Source organism: Myxocyprinus asiaticus, chromosome 18, assembly GCF_019703515.2.
Source record: "Myxocyprinus asiaticus isolate MX2 ecotype Aquarium Trade chromosome 18, UBuf_Myxa_2, whole genome shotgun sequence".
NCBI classification, from domain to species: domain Eukaryota; kingdom Metazoa; phylum Chordata; class Actinopteri; order Cypriniformes; family Catostomidae; genus Myxocyprinus; species Myxocyprinus asiaticus.
This window is the reverse complement of record NC_059361.1, coordinates 41,151,956-41,170,273: the sequence shown is the minus strand read 5'-3', so window position 1 is coordinate 41,170,273 and position 18,318 is coordinate 41,151,956. Positions and strand designations below refer to the sequence as shown.

General features: G+C 40.6%; 1 protein-coding gene across 1 annotated transcript; it reads right to left on the bottom strand.

The window, feature by feature from the left end:
* Nucleotides 1-5,128: 5,128 nt before the first annotated feature.
* LOC127456336 (natterin-4) lies at nucleotides 5,129-14,068 on the bottom strand. The gene is made up of 3 exons (XM_051724783.1): nucleotides 14,006-14,068; nucleotides 11,692-11,724; nucleotides 5,129-6,455 (listed from the first exon to the last, which is right to left on the bottom strand). Exon 3 carries the CDS (start codon nucleotides 6,271-6,273, stop codon nucleotides 5,407-5,409), a length of 867 nt encoding a protein of 288 aa, XP_051580743.1. The 5' UTR covers nucleotides 6,274-6,455; nucleotides 11,692-11,724; nucleotides 14,006-14,068; the 3' UTR covers nucleotides 5,129-5,406.
* Nucleotides 14,069-18,318: the final 4,250 nt, after the last annotated feature.

Sequence of the window (18,318 nt, the reverse complement as noted above, 5' to 3'; positions counted from 1 at the left end):
ACATGGTCTTACCGAGTCTTGTCGGAAGTATGTCATGTGGAGGGGTCCCATGGTAGGTCCTACCCGAAGGGGGAGGAGTTTCTACAAAGCATGGCGACCGGGGGCAGAGGGGCCTCTGCCCAAGGAAGACGCAGATTACCAACAGGGAAACGATTTTGCGGAAGATATCACATGGGGTCGCCTTCGAGGAGCCAGCACATGTGGAGCACCTACCTCAGTACAGGGCCTCATTAGCGCATGTACTGGGCGGCAGTGAGTTTCTCCGCAAACTCAACTGCCAGAGGGCTAAGGAGGAAAGTCATACAGGGATCACAGTCTGTGAACATGACTGGGAGTCAAGAGTGCACGTCTTTACCTCAAGGGAGGGGAAAGGCACTATGCGCAAGCGGTACACCCGGCCAGCTGTCCCGGATCTTACCTGCTCGTGCCTGCCAGTACACGGGACGAGACCGGCTCAACCCGGAGATTGTAGAACCTCGCAAAGGTGTTGGGTGCTGCCCAGCCCGCTGCTCTGCAGATGTCTGCCAAAGAGGCGCCACTGGCCAGGGCCCAGGAGGCCACCACACTCCTGGTTGAGTTGGCTCGTAACCCCGCAGGGGGTGGCACGTCCTGAGCCTGATTTGCCATCGCGATGGCGTCAATGATCCAGTGGGCAGCCCTCTGTTTGGAGATAGCGCTTCCTTTCCGCTGTCCACCAAAGCAGACAAAGAGGGGGATCATCGAATACCCCCTGGCCGCTCCACCATCGAGGGTAGTGAGAGCGGGGGAGCTGAAAGACCGGGAATGGGCAGTAATAGATGCCTCCCACAATCGTGTCAGCTCCTCATGCACTTCCGGAAAGAAAGGGACCGGGAATGGGCGTGGACGTGGGTGGTGCCCTGAGCCTAGGAACCAGTTGTCAAGCCACGAGGGTTCAGGGGAGAGTGGAGGGTTCCATTCTAGGCCAATGCTCGCAGCCACCCAGGAAAGCATGTCCGTCGTTTCCGCGTCGGCCTGAGACTGGGCGACCATTCCCGAAGGACGAAGCCCAGCCGAAGCCTCTGCATCAGACTGGACGAGCCCGCTCTCCAATGCTGCGCTCGACAGCTCATCGTCTTCCCGAGCTCCGAACAAGGTCTCATCCGAGAGCCTGACCGGGGAAAGCGAGCATGCTGGGGAATGGGAGGTCCATGGGGGGATACCCGGCGGAGGTGGTCCCATTCTTACGAAAGCAAGCCGCGACCGCAACGTTGCCATGGTCATGTTCTCGCAATGAGGACATTTAAGACAGCGATCGTGGCCGTCAGAAGCGGAGAGACAACGACCGCAACCTGGAATAACTCACAAATGGAAAGGCATCTTTAAAAAGACGTTCCGTGTGTGCCGCTCTTTTATTAACAAAAATATACTCTTTTAGAATATACTCTCTTATTTTCGCTTTGCCGAAGCGCCCAGGGGCATTCTCTGCACTCCACGGGTGCAGAGGGGGAGAAGCCGCTGAAATGCGCTGTAAATCCAGCAGTTTTGAGGTGCGTCTTTGGAGGGAATTGAATTCAGTGCACTGAATACAACAGCTCGGCTCTGAAGAGAAAGTCTGAATGAGTGGTTGCATACCTGCTCCTTTTATACCCGTATGTCCGGGGGAGTGGCATGCAAATTCCACTCGCCAACACCCATTGGCCTTTTTTCAAAAAAGCAGAGGTGTTTGGGGCTCCCAAAAGTGACTCCTAGTGTCACTACATCAACACAACATCGAGTGAGTGACAGATAGGGAACACATTTTTCCCCTTTCTGATGGTTGATGTGAACATTAACTGAAGTTCATCCCGTATCTGCATGATTTTATGCACTGCACTGCTGCCACACGATTGGCTAATTAGATAATCGCATGAATAAGTAGGCGTACAAGTATTCCTAATAAAGTGCTCAGTGAGTGTATATGGTAGATCATATGAAGAAAGACCTTTGCATGACATACTTTCAATATCTAACCAGGAATATTGATCAGATTTCAAATGGAGCAACTTATAGATGACCTGTAGCTGAGCTGCCAAAAAAAAAAAAAAAAAAAAAAAAAGGGTATATAGTTTAGTGCAAATATGTCTTTAAGATTTGCAGATACATCTATATCCAGATGTGTATGGGAAGATGCAGAGAGAATTCTTGGCTATGGCAGAATGTTGGTGAGGGGCTGAAGTCTCCGTATTGCCCAATCGCTTAGACCTCTTATATTGTAAACCTCCAGATCTGATCCAAGGACTGAAAACATTTACACTTTATTAAATAATATCACAAACCTAAAAATTTAAAAAACAAAAAAAAAAACATATTGTTTCTTGTGCCTTTCCATGATCTCCTTGGGAAATCATTCTTTCTGAACAGGGTTCCTTTCAGTAGAGGTCGGCCGATAGTGGATTTTGCTGATACGATAACTAAGGTGGTGGGAAAGGCTGATAACCGATTAATCAGCCAATAGTTTTTAAAACTGATTCATAGAATGTCAAAAACATTTTGTATTCTTTCTTTACTATGGTGGGCAAAGACAAAGAGTCCAAAATGAAAAAAATTCCTAGATGCAGTTTATTGTTCAACCAAAATCCCCAAAATAATCAGAAAAAAATGAAGATTTGGTGCATAACAAAGGACTATTACATTTATGCATTTGGCAGACACTTTTATCCAAACTGACTTACAGTGCCCTGATTACAGGGACAATCCCCCTGGAGCAACCTGGAGTTAAGTGCCTTGCTCAAGGACACAATGGTGGTGGCTGTGGGGATTGAACCAACAACCTTCTGCTTACCAGCTTACCAGTTCAGTGCTTTAGTCCACTACACCACCACCACTCGACTATTAAGTATAAACAAGCCCAAAACACACCAGGGATTCTTACTTTGAAATTATGAAATGATAAAAAACTATTGCCACAGAATTTTGCCGATAATCGATAGTTCCAAAAAGCAACTATTGCTATAGATTAATTGGTAAAACTAATATATCGTCTACCTCTATCTTTCAATTATTTTCCCTTGGACTTGATCCATTATTTTTGGTGTGATTGAGTTCTTAGTGAGTTTACCCATCTTGTAGACTAGATGAAATCACAGTTTCTGCCTGTTGCAGTGGCGCTTTTAAAGATCTGCTTCGGCATCATAGGTTGGTGTATGCTCTGGTATGCCCGTGAAAACTAGAAACTAGTCTCTCATGCTGCGGCATTGCAAATCTAGGATTGAATCTTTCAAATACTTAATCTCATTAGTGAAATTGGTGATGGTGCCTTGGAAACTGGAAACTGCTTCTTTTAATTTAGCGTATTCTTCTAAAATGTTCTCAATCAGTTTGTTACTAAATACACACTTGTTTTAAATTCTTTAATGTCACTTTTTAGAGTATCCAGCATGTCAAGTTTCGAGAGTTTTTTGTGTATAGCCAGAAGAATATCGTGACTCACGTTTGCAGTCTCCATTCCAAATGTTTGTTTTTTTCCCACAAAGTTGGAAAAGTGGAGAAAAAAAAATTACATTTAACACAAACTGACCACCAACTGCCACCATTTTCTTTCTTCAGCTCAACTGCTGTGGAATCGTATGCACAGGAATGTGGGATTTTATAGGCAGACGTTCTGTGTCTCCATCCAAAAGAGACGATTGACCAAGTACCAAGTCTAGCAATAAGAGACTAGCAATGGAAAGATCGAAGTCCCCATACCAGGAAGATAACTACAGTGACAAGGTTAAGCTCTGGCAAGCAAACCTTCTCTTCAAGTTTCGTGCATTTACTTGTTCCAGATAAAGAAACTTGTGCCAACATAAGGGCTGTATATCTGCATGTTCCAGACTCCAGGAACCCTTTGGTGCTACCAGGAGATCAGCATCCTTCATGTTCAAGGCTGTTGAAATGGAATCCAGCTCCTTCCCCACTGTAACGTGGCCCAGTGAAAGACGTCGCCGTCACTGAACTCATTGCTAGATCAAGCTGAATGTAAGTATCACTTCCAAACCTCTTTCCAGAGTCCTTGGAATTAGTGTATACTATCAGTTTATGATTCTCTAATGTTCATAGATTGCATAACCTGTGTATCAAATGTTTATTTCTTGTCACCTTATTAATTAACAGAGAAACAATAATTTATCTTTTCATAAGATAATAATAGTCATACTTTGCCATTACAACAACAAATTCAACCACTTGCATCTTTCCTTTTATTTCCACTTTATTTACCTATTCATTTATATCATCATTTAGCATATTAGTACCATTTATTTGTTGTTAGTGTCCCTCCCTCCAGTTTACATATTTCTAAATTATTAAGTGGTCCATTTCATTCTTATACTGTTAAAGTGAAATAATTGTATAATTTATTTTGGAGGATGGAGGGAGGCGTATCTGACATTCATAAACACACACACATACACACCTTAAGTGACGTGTGATCAAAAATCACCTCGTACTTTGGTGTCTTGTGTGAGGCCCAGTTCATTTCAATTGGTGCCATGTACAATTCTTACTACACTCAGTAGACAGGATGTTACATGAACATTGGATTCGGACGTGCCTTGATCCCTTCCTACCTCCGTATACAGCTTCTGAAGGCAGCATTTTCCAGTTTTCTGACACACAGCCATGAATTAAACCAGTGGTTCTCAACCAGGGGGTCGGGACCTACTAGGGGGCCTCAGCACGCTTCCAGGGGGGCCTCAAGATCTCTTAAAATTATTTAAAATATGATAGATTATTATCATTTTTATATAATTATTAGAATTCAACTTATTGAAAATGTTAAAAATATGTAATAACTCCCTTCAACAGCTTGCTTTTTATGAAGAAAATAAAGTTCTAGACATTTCTGGAATCACAAGTTTTAAGAAATATCTTATAATATAGATATCTAATAGCCTACATGGGGGGCCTTCGAATATTTTCTCCGACAATGGGGGGCCTTGGAGTCAAAAATGTCTAGTTCCTTTATTCTGCGTTTTTGGAGCTTGAAAAATTTGGACCCCATTGACTTGCATTGTACAGAGAAATACAAACCCTTCAAAATATCTGCGTTTGTATCCCAGTGAAGAAAGAAAGTCATACAAGTTTGAGACGACACAAGAGTGAGTAAATAATGAGAGAATTATCATTTTTGGGTGAACTATCCCTTTAATTTTGAGCAGTAAAAGTCACAACCCCTTTATGATGTCATGATGAATCTGTATTGAGATAGAATAATATCATGAGGAAACACATTTAAGAGAGAAGGAAAAATCATGTGGAAGAAACGATAACGCAAGTGTGTAGAACAGTAAAAGCCATTTTAATGGTACCATGACAGCAGAGTGGCAATATTTTCAGTTATGAATATACAGTACATTTCCGCATCATTAAATTTATCATTACAGAAATTGCTTTAGATTGTTTTAAACTAACATGTTTTCTGTCTCAACATTTACTTCCATCAGTAATGGGCTTGCAGGCTTCCATGACTGCTTCGAGATTTGCTACTTCCTGATGATTGTAGGTGCCACTGACCCAGGTACTGCGCATTGCCATGTTGCTATATACTCTGTTGAGCTGTGCAGTGAACAGGACGGTGGTTTTTAAGATAATGCTCTTCACTACAATGCTGCACATAGTGTTAGGTGGTGTCTCTACTTCCAGAGTGTACCCAGAAGTAGCTTTGTCTATGTTTGTTTTAGTTTTAGAAATGGAAGGACTAATCTCTGCTTTTAGATCCATCTTGGCTAGTAGTGGAACTTCAAGCTCAATTGACCCTCCAAATATACTAGTTAAACCAATTTGGAAAGAATCTGTTGTTTCAAAGCCACTCTCAATCGTCACCACTTGTTTGGCTGCTTTGCAGTTCTTGTTATTAGCTGTTATCTTCCTCAACACTTCTGCATTTTCTTTTTCTTTTTGTGGTGTCATTTTATAGGTAACATTGGACAAAAACTCTTCTGCAATGTCATAGTTTAGAGTGAGGACTTCACTCTGTTTGTTTTTTTGTAGTTGATTGTCAATTTTAATTGCACTGTTTGCTTTCATATAACCTAACCCAGTGTCAGTTTTAGCAATAAAGTAACCATCACAAGTCTCCACTGGCAAAGGAGGAAAATTATCATTTGAGGATGGCTGCCATTGCAGAATTTCAAATTCGTCATCATTTACAAGATACATAATATTATTAATATCAGTAATCTTTTTACTGTTTGTAGCTTTTTGTGGTAAAAATGTCATACAAGATTTATCCCCACTCTTAATAAAGCATGGCTTACAGTCTTCATGTCTAGCAACATAATAATCTGTCATTGTTGCATCGTCATAGACAGTAACTGCATTTGGAGGCACTTCCTGCGTTTTATCTTTGGGGGAGACCCATATCAGTTTGCTGCTGAGTTGAGTTTCTTTGTGGCCCTTGTGAAACAGGCGTTTCGTAAATCGAACAATCCGACCAAGCCCACCACGCAGACGCTGGAAAGAATTTTTAATCCCTACAAGACAAAAATCCACAACAAATTATATACAGACCCGTGACTTTGTTAATTATAGCTTGTTATATCAGTTTTCATTTAAGAGTGATTATGAGACAATCATCAATGAGTAGACAGTGAACAAACAGAATCATCTCCAGCACAGTGTTATTGTCATTAATGACAATGATACCAAAACTAGCTGTAAAAATATTTGTTAACCAAAATTAAAACAAAAACTAAACTGAAATTATAAATATGCACTACAATATGAATGGGAACTGAATAAAATAAAATAGAGAAAATGACTTTTGTTTTTGTATTTTCAATCAGTTCTGGATTGTCTAATAGAAATGATCTCCCAAGCCTAATTGACTATCAGTGTATTCCATCATAAAGAGCCGCCGTCTGATCGACATGTAAAACAATCAGCCACAGTTTGCTTGTCATATGTGACGTTTAGGGGCATGTAAATATGTGAAAGGGGCTTTTGACAACAACAATAATAAAGCAGCATGCAGAAAAGTGGTGACAGTGAATAATGATGCAACAGTCTCAAGGACATCACAAAAGAAGTCTTGTTTATGACCTAACTAAACTACATGATCTCAAACAAAACTCCTGAATCTATCTATGGCAAGTGTTTAAAGGCTTTAAAACCTACTCGCATATTAGGGCTGGACGTTATGGCTACAAAAATTATATCTCAATATTTTTCAGCCTATCGATGGTATTCAATAAAATTATACAAATTATGTATTTGCTCTGAAATAGCTTAAAAGTTTTTTTCTTTTTTTTTTTTTTTTTAAATCAGAAGAACCAAATAATGAAGGCATGTTTCCCACAGTTTTTACTAATCGTATACAAGGGAGAATGAGATCTTATCATTTTCATTGATATGCACTTTTATATACAATGATACATAGTAGCTTAATAAAAAGCATTATTTTCCATCATATATTTTTTACAAAAATATTTTTGGTGAATGAACAAGATGTGCAAAAATGTTTTTTTTTTTCTTGTTTTTTTAACCCATTTGAATATTGCATAATACTAAATTATTACTGTGCGACCCAGTAAAGTTTATTATTATTATACAATACTGAATTATCATTATTATTTTAAGGATTACATTATTATTATTATTATTATTTATAAAAGTAACATATTTCTGTCCTATATTATTTGGTCCGGTGTTGAAATCTTCTGTATGGTATCCACAATGGAAGTGGATAGACTATTACAGAGTAAACAACTAACTGACTCGGACATCTATCTCATCTATCTCGACGACTGGCTAATCCTAGCTCACTCTCGAGACATGTTGTGCGCACACAGGGACTTGGTGCTCTCACACCTCAGCCGTCTAGGGCTTCGGGTCAACGGGGAAAAGAGCAAGCTCCTCCTGGTTCAGAGCATCTCTTTTCTCGGTTTGGAGTTGGACTCCCAGTCAGTGCTGGCCTGTTTGAAGGTGTTCAAACAGAAAACAGCGGTTCCACTGAAACTTTTTCAGAGGCTCCTGTGGCATATGGCATCCTCGGCGGTAGCCACCCCGCTCAGGTTGATGCATATGAGACCGCTTCAGCACTGGCTTCAGACTCGAGTCCCGAGATGGGCATGGCGCCACAGGACACATCGCGTGGTCATCACGCCGGTCTGTCACCGTCTTTTCAGCCCTTGGACCGACCTCTCGTTTCTACAGGCAGGTGTTCCTTAGAACTGGTCTCCAGGCACGTCGTGGTGATGACGGATGCCTCCAAAACGGGCTGGGGTGCTGTTTGCAATGGGCACACAGCCGCCGGCCTGTGGACGGGCCCGCGACTGCATTGGCACATCAACTGCCTCGAGTTGTTGGCAATTCTGCTCGCCCTGCGGAGGTTTCGTGTTAGTTCGGACAGACAACGTGGCAACGGTAGTTCCTTAGGGAAGCACGACCTGATCATCAGGTTCCTAAGAGGCGCCAGGAGGCTGAATCCCTCCTAACCATGCCTCGTTCCCTCATGGGACCTCTCTTTAGTTCTTCAGGGTCTACAGAGAGCCCCCTTTAAGCCTTTGAAGTCAGCCGAGCTTAAGGCACTCTCCTTGAAGACTGCCCTCCTGACTTCGCTCACTTCCATCAAGAGGGTAGGAGATCTGCAAACATTCTCTGTCAGCGAAACATGCCTGGAGTTTGGTCCGGGTTACTCTCATGTGATCCTGAGACCCCGACTGGGCTATGTGCCCAAGGTCCCCACCACCCCTTTTAGGGACCAGGTGGTGAACCTGCAAGCGCTGCCTCAGGAGGAGGCAGACCCAGCCCTGTAGTTGCTGTGTCTGGTGCGTGCTTTACGCATCTATTTTGATCACACGCAGAGCTTTAGGATCTCTGAGCAGCTCTTTGTCTGCTTCGGTGCACAGCAGAAAGGAAGCGCTGTCTCCAAGCAGAGGATCACCCACTGGCTCACTGACGCCATAAATATGGCATATCACGCCCAGGACATGCCGCCCCTGGTAGGGCTTCGAGCCCATTCTACCAGGGGTGTAGCGGCTTCCTGGGCCCTGGTCAGGGGTGCCTCTCTAACAGACATTTGCAGAGCAGCAGGCTGGGCAACACCCAACACCTTTGCAAGGTTCTACAACCTCCGTGTGGAACCGGTTTCTTCCCAGGTAGTGGCACGCAATACAAGCAGATAAGCCCGGGATAGCCGGCCGGGTGTATTGCTTGCACATAGCGCCTTCCAACTCCCTTTGAGCTGAAGACGTGTGGCATTAGTAGTGTTCACAAACTTTGTTCCCTGGTTGACTTCCTCCGAGCCCTGTGGCAGTCGAGTTTTCAGAGAGACTCGCTGCTGGCCCAGTACACGTGCTAATTAAGAGTCCTGTTCTGGGGCAGGTGCTCCGCATGTGGCGGTTCCCTGTAAGGCTAACCCCATGCGATATATATCTTCCACTAATTTGTTTCCCTGTTGGCAAACTGCGTCTTCCTTGGGCAGAGCCCCTCTGCCCCAGTCTCCTTGTTTGTAGTAACTCCTCCCCTGTTGGGTAGGATCTACCTTGAAGACTCTCCACTTGGTCGGAAAGACCATGTGACGTATTCTTCCACTTAAATATCCCCCCCTCTCTTTGGGCGAGGTGTGGTCTCCGCGGTGTCTTCCCTTTGGGAGGGACACCCCCTGACTAGACCTGGCAGCCCAGTCGGATAATCCCCCTTCTTTTTTAGGGAGCGGAAAAAGAGAAGGTCAGCCTGTCTCTATCTTTTGGGTAGTCGACTTGTCCCCAAAGGGCCGTTCGACACTCATAACTCATAATTGTGTCACTACATCGACAAAACATCTCGTTCCCTCCATCAGGGAACGGAGGTTACACAAGTAACCATGATGTTTTCCCTGCATAGTAAGCTGGGATAGGAGAAAGTTTTTTTTTAAACACCGAAAACGTTACATCTGTTTTAAATACATCATTATTTATAAATTTGAGTAATGCTGTGATGTTACATATTTTTATTTAAAGGTAACATCCCTTACAAAAAAATCTGAACTAGCTGCAGACTTGCCGCAAATTTGCTGCTTGCCCACACTCACACACACACACTGACACACACACATATATACACACAAACACACACACATAGAGACTCGAGTGGCCACCAATAAACAGAGCCATGATATAAATGCACTCCCACGACTTGATCAATACAACAGTTTCTATTTTACCCGAAATTATGTTTTATATCTGTTTATATCTCCAAGATTCCCTCCTGGACTACATGAAGAGACAGTACATGTTAATGGATGAATGGAAATGAATGTACACAAATGTACACACCATGTAAAATAAATGTGCAGATGGGGTGGAGGAGGTATTCCAGAAGAATTGTTGCTGGAGACAGGTATGCAAGCCTTTATATACTCTAATGGTGATTGCAAGATTAGATGAACCTGCTCCTCCAAAAATTACATTTGAAATTCCAGTTCACGAGTTCGCGTGTTCATATAATTTTGGCTTGCTGTCTGCAATGGAGTGTCCCAAACGCAAAACTCGACTTGTGTTCCAAGATTCCTACAAAAACATGTCATGGGCAACAGCGAAGTTGAGCCAATATTTCTGAAAAATAATGAGTTTGCATGAGCTGGAAATGATGTCCTCAGTGCCAGTTAATGGTAAGAGGACATCACACTTGACCCCCCAAAAGTGTATATAAGCAGAACAAAATAAATTAATTGCATTTGTGAGTTGGCAAGGAGGAGGGAAGCAGTGTAGCTGTGATGACAACTGTTCTGTAGGAGCTAGGAGTAAAAGCACTATTTCAGCAACTGATTAGTTGAGAGCATTGTAAAGGTGTTCCGGTGGAGGCAGTTGTATAGTTAATTAGTGATGCTGTATAGCTGATTAGTGAAAAGTGCTAAGCTGATATTAAAAGGTGTTCATTTGGGTGCATAGTAGACAAAACAATAGTAAAAGGTGCTCCTGTGGGAACAGAGTTGAGCACTGCTGCGGCAGAAAAGTAGATGAGATAGAAAAGTCAAATGTGCCCCCAAGGAAGCAGAATTAAAACACTGCTGCAGCAGTAGAGTAGCTGACACTCTATAGTAAGAGAAGCTTCTGCAGTAGCAGAATGAAAGCACTACTGTGGCAGTAGAATAAAAAGGGCTTTCTGCAGGAGGCAGAGTTATATTATATATTAAATATTGCTGCTGCAGTAGAGTAGTTGAGACAGTATAGTAAAAGATGTTCCTGCAGGAATGTAGTACAAGTACTGCTGTGGCAGTAGAGTAAAAGGGGCCTCCTGCGGGAGGCAGAGATAAAGCACTTCTGTGGCAGTGGAATAGATGAGACAGATAATAAAAGGTGCTCCTGTGGGAGCAGAGATAAAGCACTGCTGCGGCAGAGGAGTTGATGAGACAGGTAAGTAAATGCAATTCTGCAGAAGCAGGGAGTAAAACACTGCTGCAGCTGTGGGGTACCTGGGACAGTAGAAATGTTGCTTTGCAGGAGCTGAATGAAATCATGAAATCATTGCTGCTTTATCCAAATTAGTTAAGTAAAACTGGCTAAAACCGACTCCTGTCGGGGAAGCAATAAGTGAGTCTGCAGACACAATTGTCAAGAAAAAGTAGGATCTGTGGACGGCTGCAAAGGCAGAGGTAAAGAACCCAACACACACCTGAAAGGGTGAGTGGGGTTAAAGGGAACCTGCAGATGCTGTATGTCAGGTAAATTGTGAAAACACCTGTAGATGCACTTTTGCAGAATCAATGTATCAAATTCCTATGAGCACCTGTAGAGAAATTGGAAATACTCCTGCAGACACCTGTAAAGGGAAACAAAAGGTTAGGGTGAGCAGATTTGCACAATACAAATGAACAAAACTATGAATTTATAACAGGATAATATAACATTTACAGATAATGTAAAAGTAATGTGTAAATTACGCATTTGCAGAAACACTCAGCATTAAGATGGCACTATAAATTAGGGCAGTTAAAGAATAGTTGAGCCAGAGTAGTAAATGGAGCTTCTGCGGGAGTGGAGTTAAATAACTTCTGTGACAGTGGAGTATTTGAACCAGAATAGTAAAAGGAGGTCCTGCGAGAGCGAAGAGAAAATACTGCTGTGGCAGTACAGTATTTGAGAGCATAGTAAAGGAGCTCCTGTGGGAGTGGGATCACTGCTGTGTTTCAGCTGCTGTGGAATCACCTGTAGATTCACTTCTTTAAAAACTATCAAACTTAGAAACTGTGAACACCTGTGGAGGGATTAGAAAAAAGTGTTGTGTACACACCTGTAAGGCAAGTAAAAGGTTAGTTATGAATACATATCTTGTATTTATAACATTTACAGATATAGCAGTGAAATCTACACTCTTGCACTTGCGGAAATGCCTATCAAGTGCATAAAACAACCCTAACAATTAGGATTGTTAAAGAATTAACCATTGTCTAACCCCAAATAACCAAATCAAATAGGGAAGCGCTAAAATGACCACTGTACTGAGAATCACCTCATGTATCAAAGGTATAAGGATGGCTCCTGTAGCACAGCTGGTAGAGCATGGTGCTTGCAACTCCAATATCAAGGGTTCAATTCCCAGGGAACACACAAATTGATAAAATGTATACACTGAATGCACTGTAAGTCACTTTGGATAAAAGCATCTGCCATGCATACATGTTCATGTAAATGCAGGGAACCAAGGCCTGGCGGAGTGTATTTGGTCTCATTTTAACCAAGAGAAATTGCTCTAAGTAACTGTTGGGCTGTAACATATGCTAACTTTACTTGCTTTACTCTGGTCTGCAAGTGCTTTTGTACTCTACTCGTTAACACAACTCACAGTTTTATGAGTGGTATGCAAAATCAAGTAAAATCAAATAAAGCTCAAAATATTACTCTGTTTGTCAGCAAGGCTTTGGGTATCTAGATGCTTTACTTACAGAGAATGTGCTTGAAGATGGTGAGCTTTGGCTCAGAGAACTTAATTGAGCATACATTTTTTATTAATCATAAATGAAAAAAAAACAACACAAAATAAAGTCAGTGCTGGCATGCTGGGAGCTAGCAAATCAGTAGCATTGTTCAATATGAAATAAGAACAAAAGGAGCATTGTTTGTGAGATTAAAATAAGATGGATTCAATTAACCTGCATGAAGTGTTTGTCCTGGGCTGTGGAGGGAAGAGGAGGGAAAATTGTTTAAAAAAAATCCATAGAAAGAATGTTTGCTGCATGATTAATGGGGCTGTGCAGCGATCTCCAAGGCTGTTACGAGAAGAGGAGGAACCTGTGTGGAAGAATATAAACAAGACGTGGGAATGTCCTCAGTTTATATTACCGCTGTACATGGTTAAGTGATGGAAACCACCCCCCCTTTTTGCTTAGGAAAGAAAAGTTAAAAGGACAGAAGCTGTATACACAGACAGCTGAATGGGTGAATGGCCCAAAGCAGTTGGCGCTTGCAGCAGCAGCCTCACGCTAAAATGTCTGCTCTGGTTAGGCGAAAAAAGGGGGTCACATGGCTGTAATAAGAGTGGCAGTCACTATAACTGTGAAATATTTAGAATTAGTGAGCTGCTGCTTCAGCATTTTTTTCTTTTTTTGGAAACCCTGTTAACTACAGTGGAGGGATTTTGGCTGATCAGTAAAGTGCTTTGAGCAGAGCAGAGGAAAGGGCCATGCTGTCTGTAGTGGGTAAGTGGACAGAGCCAAATGGTGGAGGAATTGTCACGGGAGAGAGATATGCGAGCATTTAGCACTCTAGTTTAGATTAACCCGTTCCTCCTGAAATTACATTTTTGAACTCCAAAAAATCTAAAGTTCAATGTGTAAACATTAGTTAAGGCACTATGAACTAACATGAACTTTTTTATTAATTTTTATTAACTAACATTGACAAAGATTAATAAATTCTGTAAAAACAAAAATATATTGTTCATTGTTAGTTCATGATTCCTAATGCATTAACTAATGTTAACAAATACAACCTTATTATAAAGTGTTACCACTATCATTATATTACAAATCTAATAGAATTCTGGAAAAAGAAACACAATACTCCTTGTTTGAGTTCACATCAAATCTTGTCACATGTCTTACCTGAATGGTCACCTGTGAATTTAAGAGCAGAGTTGTTGAGACTGAGGTACTTCACTAATGAACTTCTTCTGTATCGATCCAGTACACTGCATCACATTTGCCACCCTTACACTCACATATATCCCAGTCCTGATGCAAATCTAGCTGTGCTAATCACCATACACGATCACTCATCTCAGATACGAGGGAACTTGTCTGGATGTCTTGGTATCTATCATTTACATTAAAACGTCTGAACAAACTAATTCACTAAAATCAATTAGCCTTTCCAAATGCAACATGAGAGAGAGAGAGAGAGAGAGAGAGAGAGAGAGAGAGAGAGAGAGAGAGAGAGAGAGAGAGAGAGAGAGAGAGAGAGAGAGAGATTTTAGGAGGATGTGGTTAATTTTTAATTAAATTAATTTTAATTGTTTTCTTGCTGTTATGCTTGGATATATTTTCTGGTAGGGATGTTGAAGCTTATATTGGTTGTCATGCTTTCAAAGTATTGAACATTATTTGGGAATATTGTGTTTTCTAATCATCATGTGCTTAATGGGCTACATTTTCTGGTGAAGTTACAAGGTAGTTCCCATGAATGTTTACTCATCTCAATAATTTCATAGCACAGTGATGTACATATTAATTTGCTTAGCGTGAACCATCTATCTAGTATGACTTATTATTGTAATTGATTTATTGCATATTTCTGCATATTATTTTCATTTTTGATAAAGTATATTTCATCCCCATCATTACTTAAACTTTTGTGTTTCTAGTCTACAGCAGGGCACTTCATCTACTTTCCTGCAGGGTCAGATTATTCAGTTGAAATCTCGACGGGAGCAGTGTCATCTCTACATTAGGGGCAGGTGGGACTGTGCTCTAATAGATGTAGTGCTATTGTGCAAATGCAATATTATTAGGGAAAGTTTATAAAAATTATTAGGGATGTTTGTGCTTGGCATCATGTTCAGAGACTGTTAGAGTGACAATCATGCGTCACTCTAACAGTTTTTATTTTTTATCCGTCATACATTTTTTCATTTTACAAGTAATTGGGCTACATTCAGGGCCATAGCATCCATTATAATTATAACAGTGTATAGGCCTAAATGATAGATTTTTTTATTTCCCAAGAGCAAGTGTGGTGAAACTAAGGAGTTCTAGGGCAAAAATTCTACTTGTCCATCAACTGCTGTGCAAAAACAAGATTTTTAAACTTTGTTGATTAAAGTGAATATATACAGTACATGTACAGCTTCAAACATTTTCTTTAATGAGCCTGATTTCAACATAAAGTGTCACAGATGAGAAGCATACACATCTTTGAAGTTCCGTTAATACTGGTCCTCTACTAAAATAACTGACAATTCTGCTCTAAATGTAATGTTTGCACTTAGATTAAATGCAAGTGTATTGGCAGAAACAATGTTCCGCTTTTTTCATGCTTTTTTTTTATTTTACTTTTTTGCACTTGACTCACTGATGTAATATTTTTTGTATACAGTCATGAAATCAGAGACACTCTCTTCAAAATCCAAACACAATTAGTTAAAAGAGATGCATACTACCAGGTGTAAATGGTGATGCAGTCTGTTAAAATATACCTTAACGCCAGGGAATATACAGGCCACACACACAAACAACGGGAGTGTGTGAGAGAAAGAGAAGTAAAAACTGATGCACTAGGTTAAAATTATTTTCTTGTTTCTTTTTTATCTGTCAAAATGATGGACAGCATTTGGAATTATGCTCCAACATTTTAATCTAAAACCATGTGGTTAATGTTTCAACTCCACTGCTCTAGCATTTTAATCTAAAACCATGTGGTTAATGTTTCAACTGAGTCAAAACATTAACCACATGGTTTAAGATTAAAATGTTGGAGCAGTGAGCAAGTGTGCAAGTTTTTTTTTCTATTTTTGGTCATGCTTCTTTTTTGACTCGGCACCTTGCAAAATTTGCTTTGGTGTGTGTAGGTTCTTACATATAACATGAAGTGAGGTATCTCACATCATCGCCCTCCTTTCAGTTTGCATGGAGAAGAGATATGCAGAGAATGAGGCAGCAACAAGTAGCTGTAGTTTATTTTAGGGAGGTGGGACTCCTGAAGGGCTGTAGCAATTGGTCTGTCAGTCTTGACAAACGGGGTGTCATTGGAGCTTCCGCAATCGGTCATGCCTAAGCATTCCCTTAGTGAGATGCTTCACTTCATGTTATCATATAACCAGGGTTACGTGAGTAAAAACTTGTTTTAAAAGCTCAGTGTTGAGGCAACTTCTCCCAAATCCTTAATTATTATTTCTAACCTAAACAAAACCAGAAAGATTATCATCATATATAGTAATGATTACTCATTTAAACAGCTAATATATCTGTCTTGTTTTCTCTGGTATGCGTGTGTGTGTGTGTGATGCTGAACCTTCATTGTGTTTACTTGGTAGCCTGTGTGTTATAATGATCTTTGACAGCGACAACAGAACTAATTGTAAATGCTTTGTATACTGTTTATAGCAATAAATGTTGACATTAGAACCAGAAAATATGTTTTATTTTAATCTTGTTAATAATGTTTCCATAATGTATATAAAAAGTACATTTAGTGCACTGTCTACTTGTCTCAGTTATATATACTGAGCTTTCCAAAATTGAGTACCCCTGTTTTAGACTGAAGTGAAGAATGTTGAAATGAATTCTAGAAAGCCAGCAAAGCCCTGCCCTAACATCAGAGAGAAAGTTTTCCATAATGCATCACTATCAACATGCAAGATTATCCCTGTATTTTACATTTTGCCTTCCCACATGTGATTATACTGGCAGTTACTATATCTTTTTAATGTGCAAACATGTATATTTAACTTGCCGATATTAATTATCTCTTTGTTCAATATTCTCTTTGTACTTTGCTATCATAAAATGATTTTAAACAGTAGATCCACAAGTGCTTACATTTTCATGACCTGATAAAGTAGTTGGCCGTTACATGGTTATAAAACAGGTAAACAGCATAAGACTTACAAACTTGTTCAAATGTGAGAGTTTTTTTTTTTTGGTGATCAGTCATGCTGCAACTGTGAAAATAATGTCACTTGAATAAAGTAATAAGTCTTGATATTTGGGAAAACTCCAATAAAAATAAAGAAGTAAATGTACTTCCTAACAGTACATCATCATATTATCAACATTTTGATGACACGTTTTGGTATGTTTCTGAATGTTGAGCATTAAAATATGCATGTCACTCCTCCAATATAGACTGACATGTTGAAGGTAATAAATGTTTACTCATAAAATGTAGTCTTTAAAATATCCCTGAATTTGTTCACAAATGAGAGGATCGAGTTCACGCAGCCTCTTGAATGATGTCAGTACATTGGAATTTTCAAATGAAAGCAAAACCAATGAAGATTGTGAACAGCGTTCTGTTGTAAATAAACCGAGCTTCTGCTTAAAAATGCCAACACGCTTATGTCATGTGAGAAGTTGCATGAATCGTTTCTTCTTTTATGAACGCACATTGGAGAGCAACCCGAAGTAAACAATTATAGTGAAAAGGACTTAAATATTAATCTGTTTCTCACTCAAAGTGATTGTATCGCTTTAAAAGACATTAATTTAACCACTGGAGTCATAAGGTATAAGTCAAGATAAGTCATATGGATAAGGAAAGGGGCTAGCTTCGTCCCCCCTGGGTGTTTGCCATCAGTCCTGGTGTATTTATGAAAAATCAGACCCAACCAAGATCATAGTCCAAGAGGCCTGGTTAGGTCACACAACCTGAAGTCTTCTCAAGAATAAACAGGACTGTGCCCATTCTGAAGGCATTCTTTGATGTTGAGAAGGACACCACGCCTGATTTTCACTTACATACACAGAAAAGAACCATAGATGGGGAAGGACCAATAAATGCCTGATATTTCTTTTGTGGCTTGCCTGTGGAACATCCTTTATAGTTTAATCTTGAGCCTTCAGTATACCCATAACAAGGGCAAATAGGGCATGCAACTTGTTCCACAGTGCACTGATCAATCATCCTCCACTCATTATAAGAAGGCCTACAGATGCTAAAGTAGAGGGAATTCGGCAAGGATTTGAGAGGTTGGGTTGGCATGCTGCCTTTATGAGGGCTGCGGGAGATATAGATGGCTGCCACATCAGAATAAGAAAGAAATTAGGCTAGTGCTACTACAACGTACAAAATTAAGTTTTACCCATCCATCAAGGCAATTTGTAACCCCAATACAAGGTTTCTGGATATTTTTGTCGGCTTCCCAGGATCGGTGCATGACTCCAGGGTCTTAAAAAAACATACAGTGGTGGCCAAAAATATT

Bases quoted from the DNA above. Each gene is read 5' to 3' on its own strand.
- LOC127456336 (XM_051724783.1), bottom strand. From the start codon at position 6,273: ATGACAGATTATTATGTTGCTAGACATGAAGACTGTAAGCCATGCTTT.